This window comes from Monopterus albus, unplaced genomic scaffold (assembly GCF_001952655.1).
Source record: "Monopterus albus unplaced genomic scaffold, M_albus_1.0 scaffold127.1, whole genome shotgun sequence".
Lineage (NCBI taxonomy): Eukaryota > Metazoa > Chordata > Actinopteri > Synbranchiformes > Synbranchidae > Monopterus > Monopterus albus.
The window spans coordinates 1,299,079-1,315,247 of NW_018128007.1; the positions used below are offsets into that span (position 1 = coordinate 1,299,079).

Here is a 16,169-nt window from a genome sequence, read left to right on the forward strand (position 1 = left end):
TTTCTCAGGTGTTCAAATACTTATGTTCAGCAGTGCAAGACAAATAAATTCTTTAAAAATCATACAATGTGATTTCCTGAATTTTTTTTTTAATTCTGTCTCTCAGAGTGGGAATGCACCTACAATGTGAATTTCAGACCCCTCCATGATTTCTAAGTGGGAGAACTTGCAAAATCACAGGGTGTTCAAATACTTCTGTTCCTCACTGTACAAAGGCCTCAATGCTTTCAGTCTCAGAGTTAAACAGTGTTCCTTTAATTATTGTGCATAATTTCCACAGTTGCATATCATGCTTTTTTGTTTAAGCACAGAAATTGTTGGTCAGTCATGCCCAGTCACCCAAACCTGAACAATATCCTATATTTCAACTTGACCTTGTATTGCATTTTTGCAATTCTGAAAAGTCTGCTGTTACACCAATCACATGTGGGGAACATATCCAGCGTTCTAAAACATGTAGCTGAAGCCTGCAGTGTATCACTGGCATTTCTATTTTCCCTTCATCTTTCACTCTTCATTTTAATACATTGTGTTGAATGGCCTGTTCCTTCTGTCAGTATAGCTGCAGCTCAGTTAACCCAGTCATTGAACCAGAACTGTACCCGCCATCAGGATTTCTCCCAAACCTCTCAGCTGAAACATCTCACTTCAATCCATATCATTTCACATGGAACACCACCTGCTTTGGATGCTATCACGTCAGTTGCCAGCTCATATTAACTGTTTGTTGGACTGTAGTTCCAGTAGAGATCAAGCAGTCTGTACTCCATCCACAGGTAGTTTCAGTAGGTTGTTATCGTCGTTATATTATAGTTAAGTCTAATTTAGACGTCACCTAATTACCAGATTTGTTGATACTGAGATGTGGGAGATGTCTCCTCAAATAATTTTGTGGGTGTGATAACCACTGATAATAGCCTCTGAACAGTGTGACAACACTTGAATCAGCTGGCAACACACACACACACACACACGCAAAGCAGAGCATACCGTGGCTTCTTCAGTAACCAGACTGCCGGGGTTACCAGACAGATTGAGATGGGTCAGGGAAGCTGAGAAGAGCTGACATGAAGATAACACCTGACTCAGACAGCCAAGACCTGAAAACAGACCATGCACAAATAGAGACTACACTGTCAAAGAAGGACAACTGCTTGTAAAGACAATGTTGTGACTGTGATAACTGCATTTAGTTGGAAATGACTTTGGTGGTTGCAGGCTTCATATGAGACATCACAGCCCGGTCTGCCCTTCATTTACAGAATAAAGAGCAGGATGGAGAACTGAATCAGTGAGAAGTCTGAGGAAGAGGAGGTTAATGGAGGTTTATGATGTCATACAGTACAGTGTCCAGGGTTGCCCCCCACCCCCTCTACCTCCATCTTCATCCTGCTTTCCTTGCCAGTTTATAAAACTGCAGCAAAAACTAGACCAGTTTGTAGGTGTGTGGTAAAATGTAATCCCAGTGAGGGACACGTGTACGTGTGTGTACCTCTAGCAGTCATTAATACACGGGACAGAGATAGTTGTTTGAGTCCTTCAGGTAGATTCCCCAACTCTTGACTGAGAGCTATTACACCTAGGATTGAAAACATCACACGCGCACACACGCACACGCACACACACACACACACACACACACACACACACACACACAAACAGAGGTCTGAAATCCTGTACAGGTACTGATTTAAACTAAAGTGCACTGTTTGTGCACAAAGACAAATCAAATCATTATAGTCATTTTAAAATGCATTGCATGCATGAATACAGTCATGAGATCTTGTATTACATATAGTTAGGTACTTTATTCACGACAGGAAAAGCACATAACATTAATGATGGCTGCATTTCACCTACAGCAGGTGAGTCAGTTTCTAATAAAATGGAGCCTGTCACAGAACTGGAGTGCACAGTTCCTGTGGAGGTAGGTGTGTGAACCCTATTAAAGAGTGAGCAAGCTGTGACAGTAGAACTGGTTTTAATATCTCTTTGACACAGGCAGAAACAGTAACAGTCTTTCAGGGACAAAGCAGGAAGCAGGGTCAGTTTGGTCCAAGGTTGTAATCTCCAGCAAGGCAGCAGGGTAGGCAAGGCAGGATCACAGGTCAATCTAACAGGCAGGATGTCGGTATCAGGAGAGCAGGCGGACAAGAGGGGAGAGGCAAACTCACAGGTCGGTATAACAAGCAGGGTGTCAATCTCTGGGTAGTTAGGCACAAGAGTGGGTAATGCTGGAAAGTCTAGACGGGGCATAGAACAATCTGGCAGCTCCCCACAGAGTGAGGAGCTGCTATATACTGTGGGAAACAGGTGTGCAGGATTAAGGCGCAGGTGAAACCACTGTGTTAGATGAGGTGCCGTTACCAGGAGTCTGGGTGAAGTGGAGGCAGGGAGGGGTAGGATCATGACAGGCCACTGCTAAATGCTCTTTAAGCCCATACTTTCTCTGCTTTGACATGTTAGATGTTTGCTGTGACATGGGCCTTTTGCGCATCCGTGCAATGTGCATGTACGTGAATTTTATTAGTATGAATGAAAAACACAAACATGTGAACCAACACTACACCAGCAGCCCATTTCACTAACTGACAAAACTACAAAGAGGGAGACATAAACAGTAAAATCGGCCACTAGGTTCAAAATGGAAAACTCCTGTGTAAAGACCACTCGGATGTGAAAGTCACTTTCGGCTTTTCCCGTTTAGGGGTCGCCACAGCAAATCGTCACACTGACAAGTTGACATTTGGCACGTGTTTTACGCCAGATGCCCTCCCTGACGCAACCCTGATTCGAACCCGAGGTGCAGTGGCGAGAGCGCTGCGCCTTAACCACTAGCATACTAGGGACGGCAAAGACCACTCGGATGTGATGTATAAAAAACCAAAAGCCCACCTTTGTCTTCAATTGGATTGCCTGAGAGGTTGATAGATTGCAGAACAGATGAAGGGTGCTCCTGTAGGGCAGCTGCCATTTTGATTGCAAAGTCCCTGCAGAAGAGTAAAGGTATCTTCTTAGTCAATAGCTACAGTATTGGTACATCCCAATTCTCCTATATGATTGTTCCTCACTCCTTGATCCTTGCTCTACCCAGAAACTCTCCCAATTGGACAAGGATCGAGGATGCCCCAAGACTGCTTTATCTGATCTGAGAAGTGAGGATCAAGGAGTGAGAAGGTTGCTGGAGGAGCCATGAGCAAGGATACAAGAGAGCATGTTTTATGAAAGTCTTTTATGGACTGACACACCCCTTTGTCAGAAATCAGTTGGGGACTGGGATGCTTCAGATGAAGGATCAGTGGAAAGGACACCTTGTGTGTGTGTTTCCTCAGTTCCTCTCCTTGCATTTTTTTCCTTGCATATTATGAGGGAGGGACTAAGACAAAATGAAAAGATGCAAGTGAGAGAAATGTGGAAGTATGTAGGAGAGTTTGGATGAACCCCATGTAGGGACTATTACAGTCACATGGACTGTTTCCCACAATCCTCCAATTAACATCTTCCTACCTGTACTCTACCCAAGGACCTACTGGTAAAATTCTTCCATTGATAGGATATGACATATAAGCTCACCAAACCTTAAAAGCAGCCAGCAAGACTAAAATTGTCCTCTCTGAGCTGTATATCATGACTGCAAAGAGAGGACATGCTTTTCTGCAGAAATAAGGCTAATCACCTTTATTGGCCAAGGAATACACACAACGAATTTGTTTCTGGTACAGAACCAATGGCAGCCATCTGCGGCGCCACCACAGCCGATGGCTAGAGGGCAACAGGGGGGTTCAGTTCGAAGGACACTTCAACACGTGGACTGTCGGCAAGATTCAAACCTTGAACTTTCTGGTTGAAAGACAACTGTTCTACCACCACACCACTGTCGCCTCAAGAAATGAGGACAACAAGCATAGGACCATGTCTCTTACCTTACCATCCAGTCGCCGTTCTATCATAAGGTACTCGGTCATGTTTCTTGTGCGATTATCTACTTTAACCTGTTAATTTTTACAGCAGTCCATGCAGTTTTTTTTTATGTAAAAAGCAATTGGATTCTTTTTATTTCTAAAACAATGAAATCTCTGTCTTTGTGCACTTCACATGCAGATTCTGGATCCAGCTGATGATTCTGGATCCATCTGCAACAGTCACTCGTGCATCTCAAGTTGAAGCCCAGACTACAGCACACATTTAACACATTTAATGTCACTCTCTCCCAAAAAAGACTTTTCTCTTGAGTCCACTACAAGACAGCTTTTGGGGCATGTTATCCCTTGGATTCTACTATGGCAATAATCCATAAATAAAACATAATGTAACATAACAGCACTGGCTGATTTTCCATTAATTTTGTTAATTGTAATTGTTAATTAAAATTCCAGTTAATGTTAATCATTTATGGGACTGATTTTTATGAGACTGATCTGAATACCCCAGTTGCATCTATATTTATTTTGGTGCTCAAAGCAAGGCTTGGTATTGCACCTACTACAGCTAAAAACTAAACTATAATGAAATATATTTGCCTTAGTTATGAGGTGGTGTCTGTCTTCCTCCAGTCAATCAGCTGACAGGAAACAACAGATCAGTGCCCAGAAACTGCACAGTCTTAGGGAGGTTTATTGGAACTCTCCCCTAAAGTAGCATTCACATGACAAATCCAAAACTAACTGCAAAACCAGTCAGCTGTAGCCTCCGTCTTGTGAACATCATCCTACATGAAAACAGTTTCAGATGAAAGATGGTATTGATTGTACTAACACCTGGTGCACACTAGGGGATTTTCAAATTGTAACCAATTTTAAAAACATGCGAGACCACAAACAACAGATTTAACCAATTTTTAATATTGCAATCCTAAGAACGCACACACCAAATGATTCAGACAAGATGCAGGACCACACATTTACACTAAACTGTTTCAAAGTTGTGATTCCAGGGACTTGGGATCTCACAGACACTTGCATGATCAAATGGGGCTTCAGACCAAAAAAAACAAACAAAGATAGAGTTAAACTGCCCTTAGCTAGAAGCATTTGTACTGTATGTGTTATGTTGTGTGAAAAAAAAGATCAGAAAAGTGTGGATGAAATCATGGTTGATAAGACACATCAGCATTTTGCAGCATGAGCTGATGGCAATGCTTCCTGGTCAGCTTGCTCTCATTGCCTATTGTGGTTTCTACTCAACATTCTATCACTGGTGCTTTCACACTACAGGATTTCAAATTGCAAATATTAAACGCATTTAGCTGGCCCCACACTAGAGGATAATCTGTCAGATTTGGGGGCTAATTCGCCAGATCATTTAAGACAATAATTAGTTCAGACCAGTCTCAAGACAGGAACACCTCTGCAATCATCAAGAAGGGCGACTAGAAACCAAACCTGGCCAATTATCTTCTAGTGTGGAGCCAACTTAAGGATCTCTACAGCATCATTACATCCCAGTTTTTAAAAATGTGGCCAATCCAAAGCCCCTCACCAGTGGACAGGATCAGCCTGTGCAAAAAATGTACTGAATTTAGGAATCATCTCTACAACCTTAAATGTCAAAATCTGTGGGTCACTGAGCAGCATTCCCAAAGAAGTAGAAAGATTAAGTCTTCTTGAGGGAAGTATTTGTCTACACTGAGTCACACAAAAACTCACTGTTTGAGTCCACCGGCCTCCAGTGAGAGTTCCTTCAGACTGGGCGATCTGGACAGCAGGAAGGTCAGCTGTTGCTGGACATATACTGACTGAAGGGATAAAAACAAAGACAGACAAAAGCAAATGTCCAGTATTATTTTACCATGATTAATTTTTATGGTTGAGATGTTCGGTGCAGAGAAATTTGGCAATGCATCTTCCACTGATTCGTAAATTCTCTAGGAATCCAACAGTTTGGGAAGATTTGTTCAAATAATGCCTTGGAAGTAACAAACTCCTCATCTCCCTGTTGGCATGGTCTCATTCAATTTCAAATTCTTGAAAGTTCAGTACAGTAAAGTTTAATGGCAGCAATCTCATGCTATGCTGCCAAACACTGCAATCTGACACATATACAGTTTAAAAACTGTGTTCAGATATTGTCCAATAGGCTATATCTTATATACAATACTTTCTAGTTTGAAGTGTTACTAAACTTCAACTCAGCAAGAACCTGTCTTGGTATTAAAGATGATAACAGTGGAAGATACCCAGTTGTCTTGTCTAACTCAGACCACTGAAGTGTCTTTTTACTTCAACTTTAGAACTGAATTTTACACAGAACAAGGACTGTGGAGTTTGTCCTCCATCTCTTAGAATCTACTTGGTCTAAGAAATTATTAGTTCACTGCCAGAATGAAGTGAAGGAAATATTTCAGCAACCAGTGATTCTTTTAATGTATATATGGCAATAAGTACTGTATTAAGACTCAAACTAATCTGAAACTATCTGTTGTTTAAGCTCTAGGAGACATTACTGTCGATTCAGCAAAAACCCTCTTACAGAGGTTATAAGGTATAATGGCACATTATGGGAAATGCAGGCTTCAGTGCTTTTTGGGCCTATTTTGTACTGGGAACATATACAAATTTATTTACAAAGTATTACAGAACATTTCATAAAGGTGCAAACTTTGGGACTGATGTGATTTTCATTATAACTTTCTTTTAGGGACACTCAGGGAGGACAATCCCTGACCCTTCTGTTGCTTCTGTTGATGAAGGAACAGTTGTACTAGCTGAATGTGCATTAACTGTCATGCTGATGAGAAAAAGATTCTTCACTTTACTCTTTTTTTGTCATTTCAGTGTAAGAGGATGCAAACTTTTGCACATCTGAGCCTCTGCTGATTCTGATTTAAAAAATCTGTCTCTTGTGAGTTGTCCAACTTTACGGAACTGCATCTTTAATTGTTAAGTTACCCAAATACATTGGTTTTTGATCCAGAATAACAACATAAAAATCCCAAATTCACAGAAAAATTGCCTTTACATGATAAAAAGTTATTTCAGAAAATTAGCTGTGTTAACTGTGTTCAAGAGGTGACACAATGTGACAATGTTGCAAAAAGTCAATGTTCAGGTTAAAATACCACTGTCAGCGCAACTTTGAAACCATTGTGAGCACTAGTAGTGAAGACAACCGGAGTGTAGGTACATATTATTCCAGCCTGCAGCGACATTTAGTAATCGCTCATGTCTATAAATTTTCTTGAAACACTTTCAAACAAGTAATGGTTTCAATATGATTCCTAATGCTCGGGGTAGGTTTTCATGCTCAGGGAATTATATTATGACGGTCAAACTATCATGGGAACTTGCTTATAGGTGTAATGGCATTATGGAGAAACAGCTGCCTTGGTGGAGGATTGCACTCTGTGTGTGCTATTTTATGACATGGGATTGTGGGCCGTCTACATGCTCTTTCACAGTTTTGAACTACACTAGAACACATAGAAATGAACCAACAAGAGAGTGTACCAGTTTAAGTTCCTTGCAGTAGATCTTGGTAAACCACTGGTTGAAGGACAGAGCTGCTACTGCTAAAGCCAAATCTCTAGGAGGACAGGGAAAACAAAAAGAAGTATTTAAACAGAGCATGTAACTGAGGTGAAGTAAGATTGGATGAAACAGCTCTGTATGTATATCACCTGCTGTCTAAGTGGCTGAAGTCCTGCAGGTTGAACTTTCTCCAGTTGTGGATGTAGTAGATGTTGTCAACATCCTAGCACAACAGTTAGCCATGCTTTATTTGGATACACTAATGCTAACATTTGATTACTGTCAAATGGCAATTAAGTGTAACTTCAGTAGTTTTTGGTAGTTGATAATATACAATTACATGTGCCAAAGAATGGGAGAACATTCAAATGGAAGCTTAGTATACAAGTTAAATGATGTTTACCCATTATTTGGTCTCTAATAAGCCTTTGTGAAGTTTGGCACACATCCTGTGTTAACATATTTAATGTTGTTTTACAGCATTAACGTACCCATTGAATCTCCTCTCTAAATGGCATCTCGTTGAAATCACACAAAGCAGCATAGGTGTCAGAAAATCCTCCTGGGGAACATAGAATCAAACACATACTGTAATCCTATTAGATATACAGGTGATGGTCTGTTGAATAGAAATTAGATCACTTTACCTATACCTGAAAATGAAAGGCACATACCACAGGAGCCAGACTGGCTATTCACTTGCTCTTCTATCATAGTAGTCAGTGTGAGGAGTTTCTGCTGGAGATCTGGAGTAACTGTCTTTAACAGCTTTCTGAAGATTGAAGGGTAATAAATATACTCTATAAGTCAGACAGACCGTAGAACAAGTATCATGATGATGGAAAAGAGCGCCACCGCAGCCGTGTTCATTTGAGTACATCTTCGCTTCATAAAGCGGTAAATAGTGAACGGTAAATAGTGAACGGCTGCATGCCCAATGTTTGTGGTGCATGCCTGAACATCTTTGTATAGACATACATTTTTGTATTCATTCCATAATTGTTCATATTGACCTGTGGTCCATGTGTGACCTTGGTTCCTTTTGATTCAGTTGAATTAGAAAGCCCATTGCTGGGCTTCATGTGAGACTTTTTCCTGTACCCTAAAAACCTGGCTTGTTTCATTACTCAACCAGGTGCAGGCTAATTATCTCAGGAGGTTTCACCTGTATGTAATGGTTAAAGAAGCAGGTGTACTGTGAGACTGTGACAGTGATCCTAATTTACATTTATTGGATAATATTATCAGGATAATGCACCAATTCTTCCTGAGTGTGATGGAATCTGCACATAAAGGTTTTACTGTTTGGGACCAAAAACTGAGCTGAGAACCTCAATAAATTGCCCCCAGTGTTGTTAATTTTGAATGTATTTGGCCATAGACCAAACCATAAGTGTTGGACAAACTCAAATTTTGATCTGCTGATTCTGCTTGATGAAAAATTAGGGGATCAAAGTTACTACAGTTGATCCCAAGTGGAACCTGGATGGGCAATAATAGCTGAGATATTTCACTTCAAACCATGAATGTCAACCTCATGGTAGCACTGGAGGAAATGTCAGGGGATCAAATGGTCTTGTATAGCACCTTTCTATGCATTGCAGCACACTCAAAGTGCTTTCACACTATTTGGCCATTCACACTTCCAAATTCAAGCATCAGTGTCATCACAGGGGGTAACTGAGGGTTCAGTGTCTTGCTCAAGGACACTGGGTGGGATGTTGCTAAAGCCATGCTACTGGTATGGCTAGAAAACAATTTGTCCTGAATGTGATGTAAAAGAAATGTTCATAGGGCCATCTAAACCAATGTGAGCATAAATGTGCTGAATACGTTTCAAGGAAATCTTCCTGTTCTGAAATAAAGACAGATGACAGATGAGAAATATGAATAAGTGTAGAAATGTAGTTAATGGAGATGCTCCCATAAAGGCCACAGAGATCACTAAATCATTTTTTTAAATGATGTGATTATATGGTGTGGCCTTCACAGTCACCATACCGCAACCAAACAACTATGGGAGGTTACGGAGAGACATGTTAGATAGCGCTCTGCACCACCATTACCAAAACCCCTAATGAGGGAATATGCTTTGTACGAATGCTGTTCATCTGTCCAGTGGAGGTCCAAGCCCTTGGAGAATCTAAGACAACTGGAAGGAACAACACCTTGCATGCATGCATCTTTCAGCACATTATGTGCAAAGTTAAAATTTTGACTTGATATGCAGTTAAGTATTTTTATCATCTACATATTGAGCCAAAGGGGGGATACAGTATATAAAGACTGCAGCTCAAATTCTGCATGGAAGTCATTGGTGTACATTTAAACATGAAGCATGGAGTTAAACACAGAGTGAGACCTACCCTGGAGATGAGTCAGGGAAGATCCTCTTCAATGAGCCAATCATATGACTGACCATGGCCTCAAGTTCCTCAACATGCAGCACACTGAAAGACAGAGTCTGCCGGTCTGTCTGCAACATAATCTGCAAAACATATATTACATTATACATGTGATGTTTACACTCTGCAAAAATACATTGTCATAATCAATCATAATCTATTTTGAGTTTTACTTGTACCTGTGTGAGACTGTGAATGTTAATGGAGCAAATCTCCAGGTAGCTGAATGTGCTCTCCACCTGTAAACGGACACCAATGGGTGTGGAAATACACAAGCAAATGTTTGTCCTTTTATATTTGTGAAGACCATCATTGACATAAAGTTCCATAACCTTACCTGAACCTAATTCTAATGTTCAGTCTTTCAAGTTAGTGACTAAAATTTCACAGTGCGGAATTGTCCTCATCACAGTTTTACATTACTGTAAAACTGAAACTGCTCCTTACAAAGACAACAATACAAGGGGCAAATATCTCAACATGATATGCATGGCTTAAATGCAAGCATTAAATCAAAACCACTGAATTCCAATTAGTATATCATAGGTTTGAGGTACCTATATTTTTTCTTTAATTTTTCTTATTAAACTGCTCAGTCTGATCTCTCCATTCTGAAAATCTGCAGGCTTGCAAGACTGGTGTTACAGGAATGTTACAACCGTTTTTTTTTTTGTTTTTTGTTTTTTTGTTAGTTCACATCTTCCAGTCTCAAACAATTGTGACACAAACTGAAATGTTTACATGGAAACATGACTGACTGGTGAAAATACTATCACATTAAAATAATAGATTTTTAAAACCTATAATGAGGATGCATGAGCAGACATTGCTTTAATTTAGGCTCAGTTTTGAAAGATGTTTTAACATTGGAGTTTTGATTTACCCTGACAGGCTGCTTGTTTAGAACCAGGTAACCCCTCCACAGGCTCAGTACCTAAGACAGAGAAAAATTATTAAATGAAGAGACACAAGGTATTAAATATGAGACTGACAGAGCCATAGCTCCCCCAACAGGACACACATGACTGTTGCAGGTTGCACTAGGTGTACAGTATTGTGTCAGAGTTATTATGTTCTGGTTAGTTAGTTGTTTTGTTGTTTTGTTTTTTTTTTTGTTGTTGTTTTTTTTATTGAAACAAAGTAACACACTAACAAAACAGGACCGAACATGGGAGAAAAGACAACAGTTACATGACATTACAAAAGGATATAGAGTATTTTACAAGATTGTAGTGTGTGAAATGTGGGTATTTCCAACTTATTCAGTCACCCCTCTATCCACTCACCCCAACCAGTCGAGGCAGAAAGCCGCCCACCAAGAGCCGGGGTCTGTCGGTGGTTTCTTCCATTAAAGGGAATTTTTCCTCCCCACTGTCGCCAAGTGCTTGCTCAAGGGGGATTTGATGGGTTTTCCCTATGTAATAATATTGATAACTGTAAGGTCTAGACCTTACTTTGTAAAGTGTCCTGAGATGACTTTTGTTGTGATTTGGCGCTATACAAATAAAATTTGATTTGATTTGATTTGATTTTTGAAAAGGAAAGGAAAAGGAGGGAAAATAAATAAATAAAATTACCAATAATAATGATCAAATCAAAAAGCTGATAAACTGTTCTTGTCAGTGGATGCCATTTTCTCTAATGTGATGTATTCTATCAGAAGGTTGGTCCAGTGGTTTATGTATAATGATTTCTTTGATTTCCAGTTTTGAAAGATTGTTTTCTTGACAATAGCTAGAGAAATGAGGAGTGGGTTTTTATATTTAACTGGTAGGTGGTCAAAGTCTGTGATATTACCAAGTAAGTAAGTGATGGAGAAAGAGAGATTCTACAGCCCAAGATGGTGGAGAGTTTCTCTGTCACTGCTACAGTATCTAGAGGGAATGAACTGGTTGGCAGGTCCAAGTAGCATGAGAATAACTGTCGGTGCAATCTAGAGTGCATTGTGAGCAGATATCTGTGTTAGTGAAACCCATTTTGAACAGTTTACTTTGTGTAATATGGGTCCTATAAATGGTCTTGTATTGTATAAGTTGTAAGTTTGCATTGCTGGTCATAGAAAAGATGTTATTGCAAATTTCTGTCCAGAAGTCGGAGTTGAGGGGGAGAGTTAAATAATTTTCCCATTTGAGTTTTGGGAGTCTGTATTTGATATGAGTTTATATAGCTTGGATATTATTTTCTTGGAGAATGTAATTTTCATAATTTCTTCAATTAATGGAAGGCTGTAGTGGGTTATTGGTTACACTAATCTTTGACTTAATTATGGATTTTAGCTGATTGCACTGGAGGAACTGTTCTCTCTGAACTCCGTACTTCTGGATCAGTGTTTAAATGATATGAACAGGTTATTTTCAAATAGGTGATGTAAGTGAGTGATTCCTTTGTGTTGCCATGCTGGGAAATAGATAGGGTTATTATGCAGTTGAAAATCAGGGTTGTGCCATATTGGAGTGTATCTACATGGTGCAAGTGATGATTTAGTGATTTAGTTTACTTTCCACCAGGCTGTCAGAGTTGAGAGGATTGTGATGTTCTTACAGTGATTCATTTTCTTAGCAGAGTTTGGTAGAAAAGGGAGGTCTGCAACCGAGTTATTTAAGTTATTTTTACAGTAATTTTGCTCTAATTCTATCCATACACTGTTGTAACTATCCTTCTGAATCCATTTGACTAAATATTGTAGCTGATTTGCCAAGTAGTAATATTGGAAATTTGGTGCTTCTAGACCACCTAGTGATTTCTTCTTTTGGAGTGTAGATAGAGAAATTTTGGGTTTCTTGTTTTTCCAATAAAATTGAGGTCTGCAACCGAGTTATTTAAGTTATTTTTACAGTAATTTTGCTCTAATTCTATCCATACACTGTTGTAACTATCCTTCTGAATCCATTTGACTAAATATTGTAGCTGATTTGCCAAGTAGTAATATTGGAAATTTGGTGCTTCTAGGCCACCTAGTGATTTCTTCTTTTGAAGTGTAGATGGAGAAATTTTGGGTTTCTTGTTTTTACAATAAAATTGTGAAGTTATAGAATCAAGCGATTTAAACCATTTATCTGTGGGTGTTGTAGGAAGCATTGTAAACCGATAGTTGTAGAGGTAGAGTTTTCATTTTGACAGTAGCTATTCGACCAATGAGTGAGAGAGGAAGATTGGACCAATGTTTAAAATCATCTTCTATCTTTTTTAGCAGGGGGGTGTAGTTGAGATTAAAAAGTTCTGACAGCCTGGGAGAGATATTAATACCAAGATATTTAATGTTGCCTGTGCAGAATTGGGGGGAGGAGTCTTGAGCTGCAGAATCCCAGGCATCCTCAGAGAGTGGTAGTATGGTGGATTTATTCCAGTTTATTGTGTAGTTTGAGATCTTAGAAAATGTGTTAATAATATGTAAAGTTTCCTGTAGAGAATTATAGGGATCCTGTAAATATAATAATAAATCATCTGCGTAATTTTGTATTCTGAGTAAGTATCTTGTATTTCTTTAATTATATTGTTCTGTCGTATAGCTGCTGTAAGAGGTTCGATGAAAATGGCAAATAGAGATGGTGACAGTGGGCATCCTTGTCTGGTACCCTGCTGTAAAATGAAACTTTGTGACCTGATCCCATTTGTACTTATTGTTGCCCTAGGTGATGTGTACAGTGTTCTTATCCAATGGATGAACAACTCTCCAAACCCAAATCTGCATAATGTACAAAAGAGAAATGTCCAGTTAACGTTGTCAAATGCTTTCTCTGCATATAGTGATAAAACTATGGTTTTGGTTTGTTTTTGTTGTGCAAGAATAATTAAATTAAATAATCTACGGATGTTGTCTGAAGCATTCCTGTTTTTAATGAAACCTGTTTGGTCTGGGTGGATTAATATTGGAGTGACTGTCTCTATTCTACTGTAGTGGCTAGGACTTTGGTAATTTGGTAATTTTTAAATGAATTAATAAGTGATAAGGGACGGTAACTAGAAAGGTGGATTGGGTCTATGTTTGGTTTTAATAAGAGTGTCATGATGGCTGTGTTCATGTGTGTTGGTATTGTGGAGGTGTCTTTAATTTCTGTGGTGACTTTGAGAAACAGTGGTGATAGCATTTGCCAAAAATGTTTATAAAATTCAGCTGGTAGTCCATTAGGTCCAGGTGATTTGTTATTTGGCATTGAAATCAGTGCTTTGTGGAGTTCGTCAATGGTGAGAGGAGCATCTAATCTGTCAGCTTGTTCTCTGGATAATGTTGGCAGTTCTAAACTAAAAAAATGTCTTTCTGATGAATTTGGGTTGTAATTTGGGGAGTAAAGTTTACTGTAAAAGGTTTGGAATACGTTATTAATATCTTGTGGATTATAAACAATTTCATATCTAGGATTAAGTATGAATGGAATTAATGCTTTTTCCTTTTTGCATTGTAACTGTACGTAACCATCGTTCTATTTCGTATAGGCTCCGCCCTCTAAGAGCTGTCGCTATTGGGATAAAAGCGCAGCTGGATGTAGTCAATGCCCTGTTGGCACACCGCTGCCCAAGAGCATTAAAACACACCTCAGCTTGCCAACATACCCCATAATAGCAGCCCAAACAACATCCTCTCTCCTGTATCAGGCCTTGCCTGAGAAGCAGGTGCAATCATGCCCATATAAACACCTAACTGCCCCTGTAAAAAGGCAGAATGGCCATTCTGTTAACAGGGGAGGAGAAGTGCAGGGAAGAGCGCACAGATAACAGTTAAATTGCAAGAGCATACGGGCGCTAACAGCGTACAGAGATAATCAGATGCCTGTATTCGCACCACTATGTGTCTTCCTCTCAGCACCAGTGCAAGGTGTTTCACCACCTTCAGCACCGTAGCTAGTTCCAGGCAGTCAATGTGGAGAGACGGGGTGTGATTCCATCGTCCTCCCACAGCCTGTGACGGACATGTGCCTCCCCAGCTGAGCAGAGACAGGTCTCTGAACACCAAGACATGTGATGTGGCTCTTCCCAGGGGAACTCCCAGTGTGCTGACGGTGGGAGTTCCCCAGTACGCCAGGTCTGATTGAACCAAGGGGGGAATTGTGAGCACGCGCCTCTTGTGGCGCACTGGGTCGAGGCGCAGACGACCGAACCACATCTGGAACTTCCTCCTATGAAGAAGACCGAGAGGAACTACGACATGACTGGCTGACATTGTTTCCAGTAAAAACATGACAGATAGAGCTGTTAGTCTTCTGTGGGGAACAACATGCTGCAGGAGAAATGAAAACACTTCTCACCTGGCAGGTCACAGCCTCGCTTCCATGCTAAGAGAGTCTAAGTGCACTCCCAGGTAGACAATTGTCTGGGTGGGCACCGGAGAGCTCTTTGTCCAGTTATTACAAAAACCAGTTGTGTCAGGAGTTGCACCAGCACCACTGTGTGATGTCTGGCAGACGCCATCAGAATCAGGTTGTCTAAATAAAAGAGGGCTCGGACTCCTGCTCTGTGTAACGGTACTAACTCTACTTCCACGCGCTTGGAAAAACGTGCGGGGGGCCAGTGAATAGCCGAAGGGCAGACTGTCGTACTGGAAAAGTGCACCTTGGGAGGAGGAACGCAGGAACTTCCTGTGTTGGGGATAATAGGTGTATGAATAAAATAGGCATCTCACAGATCGATGGAACGCACACACTCCAGTACCTGTTTATGGTGAGCATGTGAAACTGTCTCTGTACTATGTAATTGGTGAAGAGAGACAGATCGAAGATGGGTCTTTTGGAAACTAGGAAGTAGCACGAGAAGAAGCCCTCGCGCTCCTGCCCAGGTGGCACCACCGAGATACAGTAGCTGCTTCGGCTAACAGCACCTGCAGCTCTGCCATCAGTGCAGCAGAGCTCGCGGGTGGAGTCTTGTCAGTTTCCAGCATGCCGCTGAATGCAGGGGGGTGCCAAGAGGCATCGCCTGGGAAGCAAAATAAGGAGATGCTTGGTCCCGGCGGCGCAAAATGGCAGGAAGCCGAGTTGGCCAGATGGGGAGCTCTTGCTCCGTAGCGCTGTCTGCAAAGGCCACACATCATGTCTGATGGCGGGGAGCAGGGGCAGATCAATGCCCCAACGTCTGCTGCCTTTGATGATTTCCATCAGAAGTGCAGCAGAGCCACGAAAACCAGATGTTAACTGGCGGCGGGAGCAAGCAGCTGAACCGGAGGAGGCTCGCTTTGCCGGCACCCACGTCGACCAGTGGATTGAGGGAGAGCCAACGATGGCAGGGAGTGACTCATGCCGAGAAGTCCAGGGGGGCACGCGCCAAGGAACCGTCACCGTGGTTAGCCTAGCCTAGCCTAGCCCCTAGC

General features: G+C 40.9%; 1 protein-coding gene across 1 annotated transcript in view; it reads right to left on the reverse strand.

Annotated features, from left to right (window-relative positions):
- The window catches only part of carmil2 (capping protein regulator and myosin 1 linker 2), a 104,054-nt gene that overhangs the window by 87,058 nt on the left and 827 nt on the right, over positions 1–16,169 (reverse strand). The window contains exons 2-12 of the mRNA XM_020612683.1: positions 10,755–10,805; positions 10,051–10,110; positions 9,833–9,954; positions 8,141–8,238; positions 7,958–8,028; positions 7,616–7,689; positions 7,446–7,521; positions 5,646–5,734; positions 2,896–2,990; positions 1,493–1,579; positions 991–1,100 (exon numbers count right to left, since the gene is read on the reverse strand). Coding sequence (XP_020468339.1) covers positions 991–1,100; positions 1,493–1,579; positions 2,896–2,990; positions 5,646–5,734; positions 7,446–7,521; positions 7,616–7,689; positions 7,958–8,028; positions 8,141–8,238; positions 9,833–9,954; positions 10,051–10,110; positions 10,755–10,805 — 933 coding nt within the window. The remainder of the gene's footprint in view (positions 1–990; positions 1,101–1,492; positions 1,580–2,895; positions 2,991–5,645; positions 5,735–7,445; positions 7,522–7,615; positions 7,690–7,957; positions 8,029–8,140; positions 8,239–9,832; positions 9,955–10,050; positions 10,111–10,754; positions 10,806–16,169) is intronic.